The sequence below is a fragment of the Thunnus thynnus genome, chromosome 12 (genome assembly GCF_963924715.1).
Source record: "Thunnus thynnus chromosome 12, fThuThy2.1, whole genome shotgun sequence".
NCBI classification, from domain to species: Eukaryota; Metazoa; Chordata; class Actinopteri; order Scombriformes; family Scombridae; genus Thunnus; species Thunnus thynnus.
Window position 1 is genome coordinate 30,620,634 of NC_089528.1, and position 18,584 is coordinate 30,639,217.

General features: G+C 40.0%; 1 protein-coding gene across 1 annotated transcript in view; it reads right to left on the bottom strand.

Annotated features, from left to right (window-relative positions):
• Positions 1-10,771, bottom strand: part of tmeff1a (transmembrane protein with EGF-like and two follistatin-like domains 1a) — a 106,422-nt gene extending 95,651 nt beyond the window's left edge. The window contains exon 1 of the mRNA XM_067606836.1: positions 10,038-10,771. Within this exon, the coding sequence (XP_067462937.1) occupies positions 10,038-10,188 (151 nt within the window). The 5' untranslated portion in view covers positions 10,189-10,771. The remainder of the gene's footprint in view (positions 1-10,037) is intronic.
• Between the last annotated feature and the right edge of the window lie 7,813 nt (positions 10,772-18,584).

Sequence of the window (18,584 nt, forward strand, 5' to 3'; positions counted from 1 at the left end):
ATTGGAACTAAATGCTGTAAAGTACTCGGGATAACTGTCGCAGACTATAGAAACAACTATATGTGATCAGGTCCACATTCTTCACATCAACTGATGATCCAAGTATGTGAACTAGCATCAGATCTACAACGAAATATAATCTGTTAGCATGTTCCCGTGTTTCCCTCCAGACTTCATTATATAACTGAGACACTTTTCAAGACCTTGAAACTGTGAAATGAACTCGACATCTTTCTCCAGACCTTCTGAAAAGCATCTGTTCTCCAGATCGATTCCCGGCAAAGTCTCACGAGGCTTCAAAATGCATTCGGTTGTGTCGAGCTCTAAAGGCAGTTCCTGTCAGTCATGTAAGTGATGAAAAGCCCAAGCAGGTGATCATAGCAAACAGAGAGTTGAGTTCTGACACCTCAGAGTCTCCGGAGATGGAGGATGGAGGAGAGGCAACGTCCTTGACTGAGAAGCAGAAGGAAACAGCCGCCGTGGGGAGAAAGTTTTTAAGTTCTTCCACAAACAAACAAGCTACAAAAACACTTCAGCTTCTAGATACAGAGAAATACAACGCAGAGAATAAATATATGTTCAGTGCCATAAAAACTAGATAACCTACACAACCTGGAAACGGTTGGAGAGCAGGAATCTCCATCGTAACATAACAGGGTTAGGGCCAGGTTTAGGGTTAGGGTTAGGGTTAGGGTTAGGGCTAACCCTTCAAGAGGACCAACATCACTGGTTCAAATACAAATCAGCTTGTATGAAGAGTTTTCTATAAATCAGCGTCACCTTCAGACAAGACAGAATAATGAATAATATAAAAAATCATGTCAGAGAATCATTAAAACACATGTATGTGTTTTAGAAACAAGTAAAATAATCCTTGTTCATGGCAGATTTTTAAACATTTCATTGTTTATTTGGTGTCGGTGTTTTGTGCTCTTTGTTGTTTTTATTTAACTACAGAAAGCTTTCTCACTTCTTAGTCACATATAATAATCAGGCTTGAGATGCTCTCAAAAAAATGACATAAAAGACATAATCTGTACTCTTATTCACATAATAACTTGTCAGCTCTCCAACATCTGCTGGCACGAGAATCCTAAAAATAGACCAGTGGACCAGAAAGGGATGAGAAACTTTTTGGTCCAAAGATAAAATTACTGTCAAGATGCTTTGAAAAAAATCTTCTTATCTAGTATTTCTCTATTTTATATTAGAAGTTTTTCACAGTATTTTTTTCTGCATTGTATCCTTGAAGTCTTATTTCTTTAAAAAACTAGTAAATAATGAATCAAATTCAACTTTTTTTTGACTATTTTCTCCAAAAAGACAAGTTTCATTGTTCTTCATTCTAATGCAGCAACCGAAAAGTTGCTTTCAAGTGGAAACACATTGAAATATTGTATTTTTTTTTTAGTTATTAAGAAAACAACTATAAAGACAGAAGGGTTTTTAGGATTTTACGATAGAAATGGCTTAGGAAGATGGATTTTTGAAGTGTAATTATCATTAATATACTGTATGTTCAGTGCCATAAAACCTAGTTAACATATGCGGCTTGATAAATGATTTGAGAGCAAGAATCTCAGTTTAAACAGAGATTAACAGAGATTAACTGAAACAAGCAAAAGGACTGACATCACTGGTTTAAATACAAACCAGCTTGTCATTAAATCAGTGTCAGCAGCTTCAAACAAGACAGAATAATAAAAAAAAAAGATTGATTTCAGGAAAATCCTTCAAACATAAACACTAAGTAAAATATGTCAAATTAGATGGAACTAACAAAACAAAACATCTGAAATTTTGTGGTATTTTCGTGATGTGATTATACGAAGAGACGATAAAAATGAGTCAGTCGGGGAAATGATGAAATGACTCACATAAAACTGTTATGAGCAGAAAAATGAACCCTGTGTCTAATAACGGCAGACACGTCTTTGTGTTTATTAAAGGAGCACAAGAATCATCAATCAGCAGGATCCACATGGAAATACTTACAACTGCCTGATATGTAAAAACCTGGAGGAGCCGCGCTAACTCTGCCAAAAACATGATTAATGCTGTTGTTGCTGCTGGTGTCTGTGTTTCCAATAAACTGATATTTTGTTGTTGTTTCTTCATAAGGAGACAGAAAGCAGAAGAAACATCTTTTTGTTTATCGTCTCTTTGTTTCTGCACCGTTGTGAGGAATAAAACCCTTGTTAAACACACACAGCTTCATCCGAGATTCAACAACTTCAACCTGCGATGTTTTACTTCAATTTTTACCAACTGGAAAATACATAAATCTATATGTATTAGTTGTGTTTAGTTGCTTATAGATATCATTTTGCTTAACACTTAACACAGGTTGATGAGAGGGTTTATTGTCCCATTGTTCCATGTCATTTCCTCCTGGTTAAAATGCCGTCCAGAACCAGGAATTCAATTATTTCATCCCCCACCTCCCCCCGTGATCATCCAGTGGTGGAAGAAGTATTCATGTCCTTGACTTAACCCTCCTCTTGTCCTCGGGTCAAATTTGACCTGTTTTTAAATGTTTTTATATCAGAAATATGAATTTCTTTCATCTAATTGCCTGAAAATCACATGGATGGTTCCATACCACACATTTTGCAAGTAAAAGTAATGATCACTACTTTCGTTGAATTTTGAGTGTTTTATTAAAATTTATAGCATCTGTGGACTTTTGTCCTCCTGGGTCACTTTTGACAAAAGTTGCACGGTCGACAGGAAGACGACAGGAGGGTTAAGTAAAAGTATCAATACATCAATGTAAAAATAGATGTCAAATAAATGTAATACAGTAGAAAGTACAATATTTCCCTCTGAAATGTAGTGGAGTGGAAGTAGAAAGTAGCATCACATGGAAATACTCAAGTAAAGTACAAGAAACTCAAAATTGTACTTAAGTACAGTACTTGAGTAAATGTTCCTCCTGTCTGAATGAGGCTTGTTAAATTTTAACACTGCAGCTGGTAGGGTTCGTCCATCGCCAATAGCTGACAGTCATCGAGCGCTGAGCCTCTTCCATCGTAACATCCTGATTTAAAGCACGACCATAAATGACAGCAGACTCTCACACTGAGCTGAGACGAAACAAGCGCACATAAATTAGGTAAATAACATAAATAAACAGTGTTTCCTGCGTTTTGCTGTCATTTATGGTTACGCTACGTTGCAGGCGGGGCTGAGCGCTCCATGTGTGTGTGTGTGTGTGTGTGTGTGTGTGTCGTCTGAGCGGAGCAGAGGAGAGACAGTGAACCACGTGAAGTGCTCGAGTTGACGACAACTACGCTCGTTACGTTACTGTAAGTGCAATAAAAGCATCATCATCATAAGCCCGTTCTGTAGACATCGCCCAAACCCGGAGCAGCTGCTCTGACTGATGCTTCAACCCTCCGTTCTTTTACCTGCTGATTTCCCAGCAGCCCGAGAGCCGTCCTCAAGAGCAATCTGCTCAACGACGCCTAATTATTTGTAAGCAAAACATTTGTATGTGAGAATCCCAGACAGCGCCCCGCGGCAACTCCACCATTAACCCACAACTCCCTCTGCTTTTCTGTAGGAGCTCTCTACCTGCTCTTCACTATTCTCCACCACGCTCCCTCCCTCCCTCTCTCCCTCCCTCACTCGCTCGCTGATGCTGTTGTCATCATCAGCTGCTCTGCATGAGAGCTTCGGCTAAACGGCCTGAGTGTAAACTGTAAACAGCGTGGACAGGACATCAATATTCATCTGCAGACAGCACGGACTCTTAATGTCAGAGCTGCTGTTCACATTTTAATCACGCCTGTTACTGTTTCGCAAAAATACTTGTCATGCATATGAGTTTCCTTCCTTCACTGAGCTCCATCAGCGCCGGCAGACAGATTTCAAACTGAAAGGATCTGAAAGGATCTCCCAGAAGGCCAAATTATACAGGATGAGTTCATTTGTCCCGGAATATAATCTGACTCAGATGAAGTTCAGCTTTGGATTTTCTATCATTTACATCCTGTTAAAATGTCAGATGTTAAACGTGGACAAAGTTCCAAAATAGGGATGTGCAGAGGGTCCAGTATTTGTATTTGTATCTGTATTTGTTGAGGCAGCAAAATTATTTGTATTTGTTTTCAAATAAAAGAGTAAAGAGGTTTAAAAATCCTGTTTTTGTTTTTATTACACTTTTAATTTCAGAAAATTAAAGTGTTACAATAAGTGTTCATGAAGTGCTCCCTTGGGAATTTGTGTCAGTAGTTCAGCTCGATCTCTGGGGAACACCCCAAACTCTGGGAGTGATGTCCAAATTAGGAAATGTGCGTCATGTAGCAGGTGGATGTGACTCCCCTCGTTGAGACCTGCTGATAGAAGTAACAGCGGAGCAGAGGAGAGACACTGAGATAGCGATGTAACTGACCTGTGCGCTGGTATTTAACATGTTGTTTTTTTTTCTTCCCAAAAACAAATAATTTTTAAAATATTTGTATGAAACAAATATTCGTTTAAAATAAACAACCAACTATTTATGCTTGGCCGAATAACATATTTGTATTCGGGCACACCCCTATTCCAAATCATTATTTTTTTTGATGATCTGACGTTGTTTTGTCACACACGCCCAAAAATGTGCATCCATTTGGTAGCCTCGGTTGCTAGGTTGTTGCTAAGGTTCTTCCGTGTGTCGTCCATTCTTATAATTTAGATCTGATTCAGCTCCAACATGTACAGACGGAGTTGAGAAGTTGACAAAAAAGGGAAAAAAAGTGAAATCCTGCTAATATAGTTTGTTTATAGTTTGTTTATGAAGCTTCCTGAAAGCTGACCAATCAGAACAGCGTGGGCTCATCAGGAGGCGGGCCTTAAAGAGACAGGAGCTAAAACAGCCTGTTTCAGACAGAGGCTGAACTGAGGGGCTGCATAAAGAGCCAGTAGAAGATAAATAAGGAGTTTTTCATTGTAAATCATGTAAAGATATTCTAGTAGAGCCCCAAGAATATAGATATAGAGCTGGACATGTGCAGAATATGTCCTTTTTAAAACAGCTTGATGCAGTTTATCATTGCTCTTTGTGTTTCATTACAGGAGATATGAAACTGCAGCAACAAGGAGAAAACTACATTATGTCATTTTTATTTATAAATGTCTCCTGCAGAAGCTGTCAGTACGACTTCTCTTCTTCATTTATAAACCAACTCAGGACTCTTTAACTGTATTTACCCCTCAGGTAAATACTGAACTTGGGAAGACTTCCACTACTTTGCACCTTTATAAATGAAATGAATTACAGAGGATTTTAAAACTTTTAACCTCATCTATTCAGTGATTGTTTCTGCTGCTGCGTGGGATTTTGTTTGTTTTTTCTGTCTCTTTGCTGTGCTAGAGTCCCTCTCTCTCTAGCAAAAGAGATCCTGATCTTGATTTAATAAAGGTTATATAAAGCGCACAGCTCAGACTTGCAGCCTCGTAGTCAGATGGAAGTCGGATCACGTTCCCACCACAAACAAACCAATCCAGAATCTGTTTGTGACTGGACTGAGACCACTTCCTCTGTTGGGTCTCTGCTCAATTGTTCTGGTCCGAGGAGGAATGTTATGTTCAGATCTGCCCAAAAGAATCATAGCAAGGAGGGAAACCAACCAGAGTCCATTAAATCAACAGATCAGATTCAATCAAAGAAATCACACATGCTGTAAAAGATGTAGTCGAGATGATCCAAATACTGAAGGCCCAGAGCTCGCCGGTTATTAATCAACCCATCAAACGCCTGCTGGAGGAAACTAACAGGCTGTTAGAAGCAAAAAAAAAAGATCTGGGGTACAAGAAAAAACCAACAGACTGTTGAGTCATGCTCAACATATGTGCCTTCAAAAAAATCTTCACTGTGAGCAAACATGCGGGATAAAAAAGCTCTACGCACCACAACAACATGTGGAGGACAGAGCTGAAACGCCTGACAGGAAGTTGACACATGTGCACGACATTTACAGCTGACTTTAATGTCAGAGATTCATACTCATCGATCTCGTTTGTTCTCAAGACAGTCGACACCAGAGCCGGACAGAAGGTCAATAATCAACTCTTTCTGTCTGAAGAAGACTTCTGTGTAAACGCTCCGGAGCAGGACAGCTCACCCGATAACTGTTTGTCCACTTTGGGCTGCTGACGTCGTCGTGAAGCAGCTGAGAGACCTGATCTGAAAACGCCACACGGAGAGTGTTGTGTTGCAGCATGTTTGTTTATGTTTTCATTATGGATTTATCCATTTCTAAACAAATCATTTGTTCTATAAAACATCAGGAAACAGTACAATGTCTTTTTAACTCCGACCAAAGTCCAAAGCCCAGAAATATTTAATGTACCATCATGTAAGACCAGCAAAAGTTTCCCATTTAAGAAGCTGAAACCATCAAATGTTTTGTTTGAAATATGAACATAAATCTGCATTAACTGATGTTTTGTCCACAAGTTTTCATCAGAAACAAGTAGCGACCACAACACTGTCACATCATCAGCTTTAAGTCGATATGTTGAACTTAACAGTTGCTTATTTCCACATCCAGCAGCAACATTATCATTCATGTAGAGTCTTCCTGGAGGTGTTTCTGTTTCCACCTGGTGAATGTGAGTCCAATATTCACTCTCTTTTCGCTCTGTTTTTGCTCTCTACCAACTCCTGAGGGAAATATCTGGCTGCTAAATGCTCCACTATGTTCAGCAGCTAGGTAGGATACTGAAGTCAGAAGGTATTGAGAGACAAAAAATAAAGAATATCACCAGTCTTTGAACCAAAAACCTAATTAGAAGTAGTGAAACTAGCTGTTGAGGCTTCAAATTCTTGTAGTTTTGTTGTTGTTTGTTTGTATGAAGTGCACCATGTTCCCAAATTTGAATTTTCTGGCATCAACATCAACTCATGGTCAGTTTTTTTTTTTTTTTTTTTTTAAAAAAGGATGAAAATCGATGCAGCAGAACCAGAGATATCATCATTTTTATTCCACACATTCTTCTTCCTGGTCAAAACCTCCAAAACATTACCCACAATGCAACTTGACTGCCAACAGTTCAGTCAGCCTCCAGCCTCCAGAGGTCTGCTAACCTCACTTCTGTCTAACTTTCTAAGTCCACTTTCAAACTTCGTCTTCAGCCCCGACCGACGCTGACTCAAGTGACATCACTTGAGGCAGTTTATCAGATTTCACACACAGCTCCCTCTGGAGACACCAAAGCCTTTAAACTAAACTGTCTGTGAAGCTTTTCAGTCATCCAAAAGCATTAAGTCAAGAGCAGCTAGACTTGTAGATTCTTGGAAGAAGTTTCCTTCTTCTTCTTCAGAACTAAACAACTTTTTTTTCACCTATAACATCTGGAAACACACTCTGAGGTAGAGAAATCAGTGACGTTCACCTTTAAGTAACTAGAAAAGATGGTGCTGAGCGTCAAACCCAAACTCCAGGCTTCCTCAGGAGCTCACAGCTGACGTTAAAAATGCTATATCTATAATTTTCCAGTGTGTACAGATTACAGTGCACTCATATTACCAGTGAATAATGGTCTGCTATAAATGCTTGATGCTTCTCCAGGGCAGCATTTTCCCTTCCATCCCCTGAACACAGCGGGCTGCTGCTGCTGCTGCTTCCAACAAATTGCCAAAAGCCATTTTGTTCAGTTTCTTCTGCGACTGTAAAAGCCTTCCTTTCTTCTTCTTTCTTCTTCTTTTTTTTCTTTCTGATGAACAACAGCTGCGAAAGCAACGCAGTCAATTATCTCGTATCAAGACTCAGTACAGGGCGACAAGGTTATTGCTATGCATGAAACAGTGGATGTGTGAATTAGACTTTGCGTGCTAAAATAAATAAATATATAAATAAATCAAGGTATTTGCTTTGGTAAGTGACTCGGAACGTTTTCATTCGGCTCTGCAGAATATTGCATTGTGCCGCGGTGTGTCGGGCCTCTGCAGGAGAGCAGAGATCAGCATCGTCTGAGAGGGAAAAAATGCTCCATTTCTCAACGCACACACTGTGAGCAGCAACAGAAAAGGCAATTCAGTGCTTCAATTATGCATTATGCATTAATAAAACATGGGTGAGGCGGGTTATTCCGCACACTCCGGAGTGACAGCTTACACTCATTTACATGACTGCTGTTTTTTGCTGTTAAATATTTAATAAAAGCTCCAAAGAGAAAGAACAGTATAATGCTATAATGAATTTATGAATATTAGATATTAATGCAGGATGCAAACATGGCTGCGAATAGTCTTGATGATAATTCCTGTCAGATAATATTGGAGGAATATTAAATCAATATTATGAGTGATGGTTAGTAGCTCAGAAACACTATTACAGCTCTAAAGTATTCATTTTATTTTCATTTTTAGAGTCATTTACATTTTTTTTGACTGTTAATCATTCTTTAGAGCTGCAACAATTAATCAATTAATCAATTATCAACTGACAGCAAATTAATCAGCGACTATTTGGATAATTGATGAATCGTTTTGAGTCATTTTTTAATCAAATATGCTAAAAAAGTTGCTTCTCAGATGTGATGATTTCATGTTTTTCTCAGTCAAACACGACACTGAACTGAATATTTTGGGCTTCTGGACTGTTTGTCAGACAAAACAAGATATGTGAACGTGTCACCTTTGATTCTGACATTTTTCACTATTCTGTGACATTTAATAGACCAAACAATTAACCAATGAATCAAGAAAATAATTTCCACTTTGTGTCGTGCTGTTTAACTTCATACTCTTCCTCCAAGAGAGAAATATAGTACTTTTAACTTCTCTATATTTATTTAAAACATATAGTTACTGATTAATTATTTATATATATATGATTTATATACATATAATTACATTCCTCTGTATTTCTATTTTATTATTGTAATGAATAAAGTACCTTAAATTACACAAAAACAAGCTCAATCTCTCACTGTAGAGGCTGAAAACACTGTCAATTTTTTTATTTTGACTTGATAAACAGCTTAAATCAACTGATCAATAACTAAAACCATCAGCGAAGAAGGTTTTTATAAAGTCACTGGTGGACCATCAGCAGCCTGTGTGTGAATATAAAGTATGAGCATCGTTATTTAAATAAATATAGTACAGCTGCAGAGTCATCATAAACTCACTAACAAGCCCCTGCAGGGATACAGTAGATCCATCTATAGCAGATAAATTCCTCATAATAAAGCCGAGATATTGATTTTATTTCCTCCCCCAACAAACAGGAATATTAATGTGATCTTTGAGTCAGCTGGAAACTAATGAAGGAACATAACGGTCCGATAAGGGCACGAGACATTTGATATCTACTATAATTAGACTCTATGAAAGCTTAAGACACACAAAGGTTGCTATAAACTCATCTATAAATGCCTAAATCTCCAGCTCATCAGGTGCTCGGTGACCTGCTGGCACCTCTCGCTGACGTGAGGTGCGTCTACTGGGAATATTAAGATGCCATTTCATCATCAACATGTGGAACTCTTTATAACACACAACTCAAAATGGATCATGACCGGGAACGTTTGAAACTCAGTGTTGAAGCCGCTTTTTTAAAGAGAGATCAATCATGTAGTCATGAGTGATCCGCTGCTTTATGGGTTGTTTGTGCTGCTTTCTTGTTGAGTTTCGTGTTGTAATGTGTGCATAATGTATTGTTGAGTCCTGTGCAGTTTCATTTCACTGTTGAGTTTCATGCATTAAAAAAAAGCCCATCTTGCACACTAAACTAGGCTATAAATGCTGGTGTGTGGCATAAGTTCATGCTATATATTTGCCTCTATACAAATAAACATTAAATAAATAAAAGCCCAACAGACAGCAGAAGTCTCTACAGGAATATAACAGTTACGGTACATCTCTCTCACGCAGCTCTGCATGAACTGAATGCTGATTTGTCAACATTATTTATGGTGATTTGTCTCCAGTATGAAAGTGATTTTTTTTTTTTTTTTTTTTTTTTAAAAAAGGTGCAGGGAGCGCACAACCACAGCAGAGCCACGCACAGCCACGCACAGCCACGCAGCAGCAGCAGTCTTACCTGTGCAGTCCTTCCCTTTGCCTTTGCACTCTCCGCTCTGTGGGTAATAAGACGCCCGAGCCTCCGGCAGGTAGAGCAGCAGGGACAGCAGGCAGGCGGATACCAGGTACCGGACAACCCCGCCGGGACACCTCCCAGCGCCTGACACCATTATGATGATGATGATGATGGTGATAATAATGATGATGATCCGTCCTCAAACCCTCCAGACACCGGCGGACAAATCACTCGGTGTTCAGGTGGAAACAATTCAGCGTAATCCCGAGAAAAGAAATTAAAATAAAAAAAACCCGACAGGTTCACGCAGAGCAAGAAGAGAGCCGAGAGAGAGAGAGCGCGCACAAGTCTGTGGTGAATATGGAGGAATGTGCAGAGAGAGAGCTGATTCCGCGTTCAGGAAGCCTCGGAGGCGGTCCGGTTTGTCCACGGTGGAAGCAGAGCAGGCAGCGGCAGCATCCTCGCTATCCTTCCTCTCCGAAGCTCCGCGTCTTCCTCTGCTAGATTTATCTATCTCAGTTTCTATCGACTGGATCTCGCACACGTAGCGATCCTCCGCGACCTGATTCCCCCCCTGTACAGAGTGATAATCAAGGCGCTCCGGCTCTATTTTTACCGCGCGGTAAAGCGGTTCCAGGCTCCGGCGGTAGCGGAGCCGCGGTGCGTAAAGAGAGAGCGAGCAGCAGCTGCAACCACAACAAAGAGATCCGGACTGAGGAGAGGACAGACAAGGCTGGTCACGTGATAGGATGCAACACTCCCCTCCACCTACACGCCCCTAACGCACGCGCGCACGCACGCACACACACGCACGCACACTTTACAGAACGCATCAAGGCCAAAGAAAATAAAGTGTTTCTGAATGCAAACACCAAATACGCAACGACACTCTGCACTCACATCACCTACAAACCTGAAAGATGTGCTTATTTCAGTTTAATTGTATTTTATTCACTAATTTAATGTTTTTTTTTTAATTAAAAGAGGTGCAGGCAGAGATTTAAAGCCCCCCTCCATTTAGAAACGTGTTTTTCTCATTCCTTCAGTTGAATGTTTAAGCGTCTCTGTGCAGAATGATGTATGTGCAGTTTGTCTAATCAGCAGGGATTATTACCGTGGAAACATGGCTGTTAGTTCTGAGTTATAGCCTGAGGGGTCTGTTGGCTAGCTTTTTTTTTTTTTCAAACATAATTTCTTTGGCATTTTTTGCCTGTATTGGACAGTCGACAGTGAAGTGACAGACAGGAAACAAAAAGAGGGAGAGAGATGTGTGTTACATGCAACGAGGGTAAAATAACCGTCCACCTCTCTCTATACGAGGGACTGAGTGTTGGAACTGGACGTAAATCACGAGAAATTGTGAAATATTAATGTAATTTGTAGAGATGTTGAACTGAGACTGTGTGTGCACAGGGCTCAGATTATCACGCTGTATACAACCATTACATTCAAATCAAGTCTGCAGCTGGTGTTTAGTGCCTTGCTCAGAGGTTTGTGGTCGTTATTATAAGGGCGAGTCATTAATTTCCACAGTCTGTGTGGGATTTTAAAGTGCCTCCCTGATCTTTGGCTCAGTGTCATCCTGAGGAGAAATAAATCAACGAGGAGTTCTTTATTTCTTCCCTCCTTCCACACCTTCTGGAAGCTCTTTAACCTCGTCCAGGAAGTGTGGTGAGTGATTTAAAACAGGCTCGCTCCACTCTGCCGTCTGGCAAGCCATGATAGTGCCCGGAGGAGCTGTTACAGCTGCTGGCGTGGAACCAACCGTGTCCAACAGCACCGCAGAGGACACATCGCCACCACCACCAACGCTGCTGCTGCCGCCGACGCTGCTGCTGCCGCTGCCGCTAAAATCAGAGCGTGATGGAGACAAGGTAGACTAACAGCTGCTGGATGAAAGGTGGCGTGCCAAATTAGTCCACCAGTCTGTCTTGGTGGAGTGCCAGTGCCTCCCAGAATGGAGCTGTGAGCCAATGTGAGCTGTGTAAATATTAATCCAGTCAACACGGAGGGTTTAATGAGTCGTGTTGGGTCCTGTTTCAACGACCAGCTCAGGTATCGTCCACATCATAATACAGTAGTGGACTGAAACTGATTTCAATCACATTTTTATTGTTTCTTCTCTGCAGGATTTCACACAAGAGGACTTAAATATTTCTACCTACTGACAGCTCCAGCTAGAAATCTGTGGCTCCTGAAATAATGAAAAGATCCTTTGTGTCTCTCATAACCTGCTGTTTGACATGCAGTGTGTTTACATGCACTTAAAGCTGCTGAAATGGATACTTTTATAATAAAAATGATGTATGAGCTGCTGGTAATGATGACCCTACAGAGAATTATCAGTGACTCTGCAGCTCCTCTCGGCTTTACGGAGCTTTATAGTGAGTTTCAGCTCATTGTTTATCTGTCCAGCTGCAACTTTACTGTTCTGGTTCACTCTCAGCGCTCTCCCAGCTCTAAAAAGCCACTGTACACTACCTGCTCAGCACCAAACGGCAAACAGACACAGTTAGCTGTAGACTAGCTGGTGAACATAGTGGAGCATTTAGCAGCTAAAGAGCCAGATATTTCCCTCAGGAGTTGGTGGAGAACAAAAACAGAGCTAAAAGAGAGTGAATATTGGACTTCAAATGAATAACACTGTTGCTCCGTAACTGCTGGATGTGGAAATAAGCAACTGTTTGCTAACAAGTTCAACATATCAACTTAAAAGGTCAGTGTTGTGTTCACTACTTGTTTCTGATGAAAACTAGTTACTAGTTATTGCAGGATTTTCATTAAAGCTGCACACCCCCAACTCCTTTTACTGTCCTGGAAAACTGCTCGCAAAACGCCCAAAAATAACATGTTTACGTTCAAGTGACAGCGCCCTCTAGCGACCGTAGTAATGATGAAAACATCGGACTTTAACACAAGATGTCGCTGTTTGTTTCCACTATTGTCCCCCTGACCTTAATGAGGCAGTAAGTTTCACATAAACCATGATGTTTTGTTTCTCGTTTCCAACTGCGAGTCACATAAAGATGAAACATGACAGATGTAGTGTAGACCTCCACACAGCTGACCGATCACTGAGAGAAAGGATCTGATTGTCAGTTTCAGAAAGCTAAAAAAGTTATCTCTTTTCAATTTCTGAAAGGTTTTTGGCAGTGGTGGAAGAAGTATTCAGATCCTTTACTTCAGTAAAAGTACATGAGTATTATGAGCTTGATGTAGTTAAAGTATTGCAGTAAAAGTACATAAGTATTATGAGCTTGATGTAGTTAAAGTATTGCAGTAAAAGTACATAAGTATTATGAGCTTGATGTAGTTAAAGTATTGCAGTAAAAGTACATAAGTATTATGAGCTTGATGTAGTTAAAGTATTGCAGTAAAAGTACATAAGTATTATGAGCTTGATGTAGTTAAAGTATTGCAGTAAAAGTAGTGGTTTGGTCCCTCTGACTGATATATTATTATATATGACATCATTAGATTATTAATAGTGAAGCATCAGTGTTAGAGCAGCATGTTACTGTTGTAGCTGCTGGAGGTGGAGCTAGTTTACACTACTTTATATACAGTTAGCTAGTTTAGTCCAGTGGTTCCCAACCTAGGGGTCGGGCCCCTCCAAAGGGTCAGTACAAAGTAGCATCAAATAGAAATACTCAGTAAAGTACCTCAAAATCGTACAGTATTTAAGTAAACTTACTTTCGTCTTATTTTCAGCTTCCTAAAAAGTTCATCAAGTTCATTTTTATTGTTAAGAAAATCAGAAGTCCCCTGCACAGTGGGGTGTAAAATAATAATAAAAAGAAGAAAGAGCTGATCTAATAAAACATTTTTTACAGCTCTGTCACCTCTAAATGATTTCCTGTCAAGTTTCATGAATAGAAGTGTTTCATTTGTTAATAATTATGGGAGAAACATGTATTTTCTTGCACAAAAAGCTCCCTTTAAAACCCAATAAATATTCATTCAGTATTAATTTTATATTCTCCAAACATGTTGATTTATATGTTTGCTTGTGCACATTTTTTTTGCATGTTCTTCTGACCTGTGTGTCTCTTTTTTTCCTCACAGATAAATGACTTCTTTTTGAGAAACATCCCGTAGGGAATTATTTGTAAAGTGTTGCTGAATATTTAATAGGCCTGGTCAGTGCTGCCAAGTAAGCTGTAATTCTCTGTTGTGGGACGGAGACATATGGTGTGAGGAAATAATCTGACAGCGACCACCGCACGACCGTTTCAGTTTAAACCCCTCGAACAGAAGACAAAAGCAGATGAAGCTTAGTGAGAAATTAAGACAAAAGCTATTCGGCAGAGCGGAGAGGAAGAGAGATCACACCGCAAAACTGTTTCCCATCTGAAACAGAGAGGATCAAGTCACCTGTTGGTTTTTTAAAAAAGTCAGAAGTAGTTTTAATTTTTCATTTATTTATTATTGTCTGAATGCATGGAGGTTTAAATCAATCCGGACGAAGATGACACCCATGAATGAAAAGTGTAAACAAACATATAAAACACAGACTTCATGAATGAATCTTGTGGATGTTTTAAATATTTGCATTAAAGGCATTTATGGAGCCCTGGAGAGGCTGTCCTGTGATTTATACTCAAACAAAGTCATAACTCCATGTGCCGTGTGCTGCAGAGTCTGCAGAATGTATAAAACAGGAGTTTCAAGCTTATAACTTGTGGCTGAGCAGGTATAAAACATGACCATGTAGTGTTAGCTTGAAGATTCTGAGTCTCAGTCTTTCACATCACGGGATATCTAGAAGTACAACAAGTCAAAAGCAGCTGGATGTGATGTTGGAGATGTTTCACCACTTATCCAAAAAGCTTTTTCACTTCTGTAAAGTTCAGAACTGAAGAAGTTTTTCAGATGAGAGGCGAAACACCGTCGAGAATCTACATCGAGTTGTGTTGCTTTTGACTTTGTGCTTCTACAAATGTGTCCAAAAAAACAAAATGTGTGGTTGGTCCATTTCATCTGACGCCCTGATCAGCAGGACCATATCATTTCTTCCAAAACTGTCACACATCACTGTTGGAACATGTACGTTTTATGATGTGACAACGCTGTGGTTAAAGAGGATGTATTCTGCACATTTCCAGCTCTATATTTATATTCTTTGCGTGATTTCCAGTTAAAAACTCCTTATTTATCTTCTACTGGCTCTTCATGCCGCCCCTCAGTTCAGCCTCTGTCTGAAACAGGCCGTTTTAGCTCCTGTCTCTAATAAAGTTATTATTAAAGCACAAGGCGTTTGAAGGTGAGCTGTCTGGCTGCTGTGATGGAGTGTAAATGGGAGGGACGGAGGGGATGTCGTGTGCTAAATGGAGTACAGGGATGGCAAATCAGCAATGCTAATTCGATTAAGTTCCATGATAGTTATCTCTAATTGGCTTACTGCGATTGTTGTGGATCTGCAGACTCTGGGAGCCCGTCGTCTCAGAGCTGCGACACTGAGAGGTTTTGTTGTAAGATGATATAAAAACGCAGGAAATCAGAAAATACTCAGATCTGTTGCCACATCAATTAAAATGTCACTCACTGGAGCTTTAACTCATGTAAGAACCTGCAGAGTGAAATAAAATGAAGTCAAATTAAATGTTAATGAAGCGCAGAGGCTTCCCTGATTATTAGAAACCTCCACCTGAGGGGGACACGGCTGGTTTCGGGGGGTTTTTAGCTCTGATCCTGATCGTAGCGTGCAGACTCTAATTCACACCGCCAGCTGTAGCTCCTCTACAGGGGAGGGTCGACCCCTCTGCTGCTGGTAACGAGGAGGGATAATCCAAACCATCCTGCAGGGCCGGGCAGGGAGAGAGGGGGGGTGGAGGGGGTTCAGTTTAACCCTTCGCTAATCACTGCACAACCCTTTAAAGTGCTGGAAAAAAGTCTTAACCAGCCATTTAATCTCAAAGTGCTCAGTGATCAGTTTGAACTTCTGCTGGAAACAAGGAGGTTGTGTCCTCAGAGTTTCTGTTTTCTCGAGGTTCATTCGGTGTCACACAATGATGTCATTCATTTAAAAGGAGATCGAGTCCTCTTTAACCGCGTTAATGCTCCACTTAAAGGGGAACGTGTTATGCTTTATCAAATCAGATCAAATCAAATTTATTTATAAAGCACATTTAAAAACAACCTCAGTTGACCAAAGTGCTGTACAATAAAACATCAGAAATAAAATTAAAACAACATGACAAGGTAACGACTTAAGTTTGGCCATAAAAGTGTCCACAGAAGGGGAACACTTAATTCCAAAAGGTAAACTGTTCCAAAGTTTTGGGGCAGGAAACAGGAAACGCACGGTCACCCTTACCCCCCAGCCTCAATCGAGGGACAGCGAGGAGCAGTTGGTCTGAGGATCTGAGAGATCTGGTGTTGTGAAGGGGGCAGAGGAGCTCTGAGATGTACTGGGGCGCCAGGCCTTAAAAACAAATAAAAGGACCTTAAACTCAGTCCGGTACTTGACTGGTAACCAATGCAGGGAGGCCAGTACAGGTGTGATGCTGTCTCTCTTCCTTGTACCAGTTATTAGCTGCGCAGCAGCATTCTGCACTAGTTGCAAGCGAGACAGGGATGACTGGCTAACACCCAAATAAAGGGCATTGCAGTAGTCCGGACAAGAGGAAATCAAAGCATTTGTGACAGTCTTCAAATCATGTTTGACAATGTTACGTAGCTGGAAAAAACAACCTTTGACAACAGAGTTAATTGCCAGGGGCCCTAAGTGATTTGCTATATCTCCGCTGGCGTCGGAGGGACCAAATAAAACCACTTCTGTCTTACTAGCATTTAACTGAAGATAGTTTTGTGCCATCCAATTTTGTACATCCTGGACGCAGTCAAGAAGGGACCTAACTGCGTCATTATTGTCATCACCAGGTTCTAATGGGAGGCATAACTGTGTATCATCTGCATAGCAATGTTAGGAGATATCATGCTTATTGAAGATGGAGCCAAGAGGGAGCATGTATAAGGTGAATAAGATGGGCGTGATGTGATTATGATGTATGTGATTGTGATTTTACATATTTGGGTAAAATGTTCATGTTGATAAATCAGCTTCCAGACCAACAAAGTAAAAATCAGTTTATTGACCTGCAACATCAGACTGCATGAAAAATCCTTTTTTCTCCTGTTTTAGATACATATATATTGATTGTTCTTTAACCTGTTTTAGAGACAAAACTGAACATTTCGCACAGAGTTTGGTTCCCTGTGTGAGTGTAGAGTGTTGGTTGTAACAGGTAGGGGTGTGCCCGAATACAAATACATTATTCGGCAAAGCACAAATAGTGGGTTTTATACAAATATTTGTTTCATACAAATATTTTAAAAATTATTTGTTGGGGGTGTTCCCCAGAGATAAAGCTCCTTTATAAGGTAGTTTATTCATGAACACTTATTGTAACACTTAAATTTTCTAAAATTAAAAGTGTCATAAAAACAAAAACAGGATTTTTAAGCCTCTTTCCACTTTTATTCACATGCAGATACAAATAATTTTGCTGCCTCAACAAATACAGATACAAATACAAATACTGGGCTCTCTGCACATCCCCGGTAACAGGACACCTGTCCTCCACTTATTCAGCTACAACAGTGGAAAGTAACTGTAGAATCATCTTCCTCTGTAGCGAGGGCTGATTTTACATAATTAATGACTGCAATAACATTTTAATAAGCTGACCTTGTCCTCCCCTGAAAGACAATATATGAAGGCCATAAACTGTGAAAATGACAAGTTCATAAAACCGCGTGAATGACATGTTATAAATCAGTTTTTATGCGGCAGTTGAAAACGTCACTTTTTAAAAGTAAGACATCAGAAGAAATGATTTTAGTGATGGAAGTCCGGTTCAGTTCAGAGGTTCTCGCCCCTCCAGCGTTTCTCCTTTTTCTCCACCACACATCAGAGATAAATCTCCACTCTGACAGCTGGAGTGACTAAGATTCAGATTTTACTGATTGTAGATTCGATGTGAGATAAGCTCATGTCTCCTGCCTTTTTATCCTCCGTTCAGCTGCTTCATGTTTTTCCCCTGCTCTCTCCTATTTTGATCTGACACGCTGTTTGCTTTATTGTTGTCTTAACGGCTGATGTAACATCTGGTTAAAGGACAACAGTTGAAAATTAGCCTTCTGCCTAACGCTGGCACATTTACAGTGATTTTTATTAATATGCTGTGTCCCTGAGGAAAAGAAAGAAAGATAAAAACTCATAAATTATTTTAATTATGATTAATGTGCTGATTATTTTTGCTCTTTCAGACTGTAAAATGTCAAAAAAATCTCACAATAACACTGTTCTTAAAGGATAATGCTGGCAATTTTCTATATTTTTCTTCTTGTCAACAAAAGGATCTACTAACAAGTATTGTGTGTGTGTATCCAAAGCCTGATATATCTTATTCCTCTGTGCCATAGACCTCCACGGTTGTCCAAAAACTATTAAAAACACGTCACACCGCTGCACTGAGTGACATGTTCCATCACCATGAAGACAGTGGTTACCGTAACTTGTCTAGAAACCAGTAGTAAAGAGGGTCA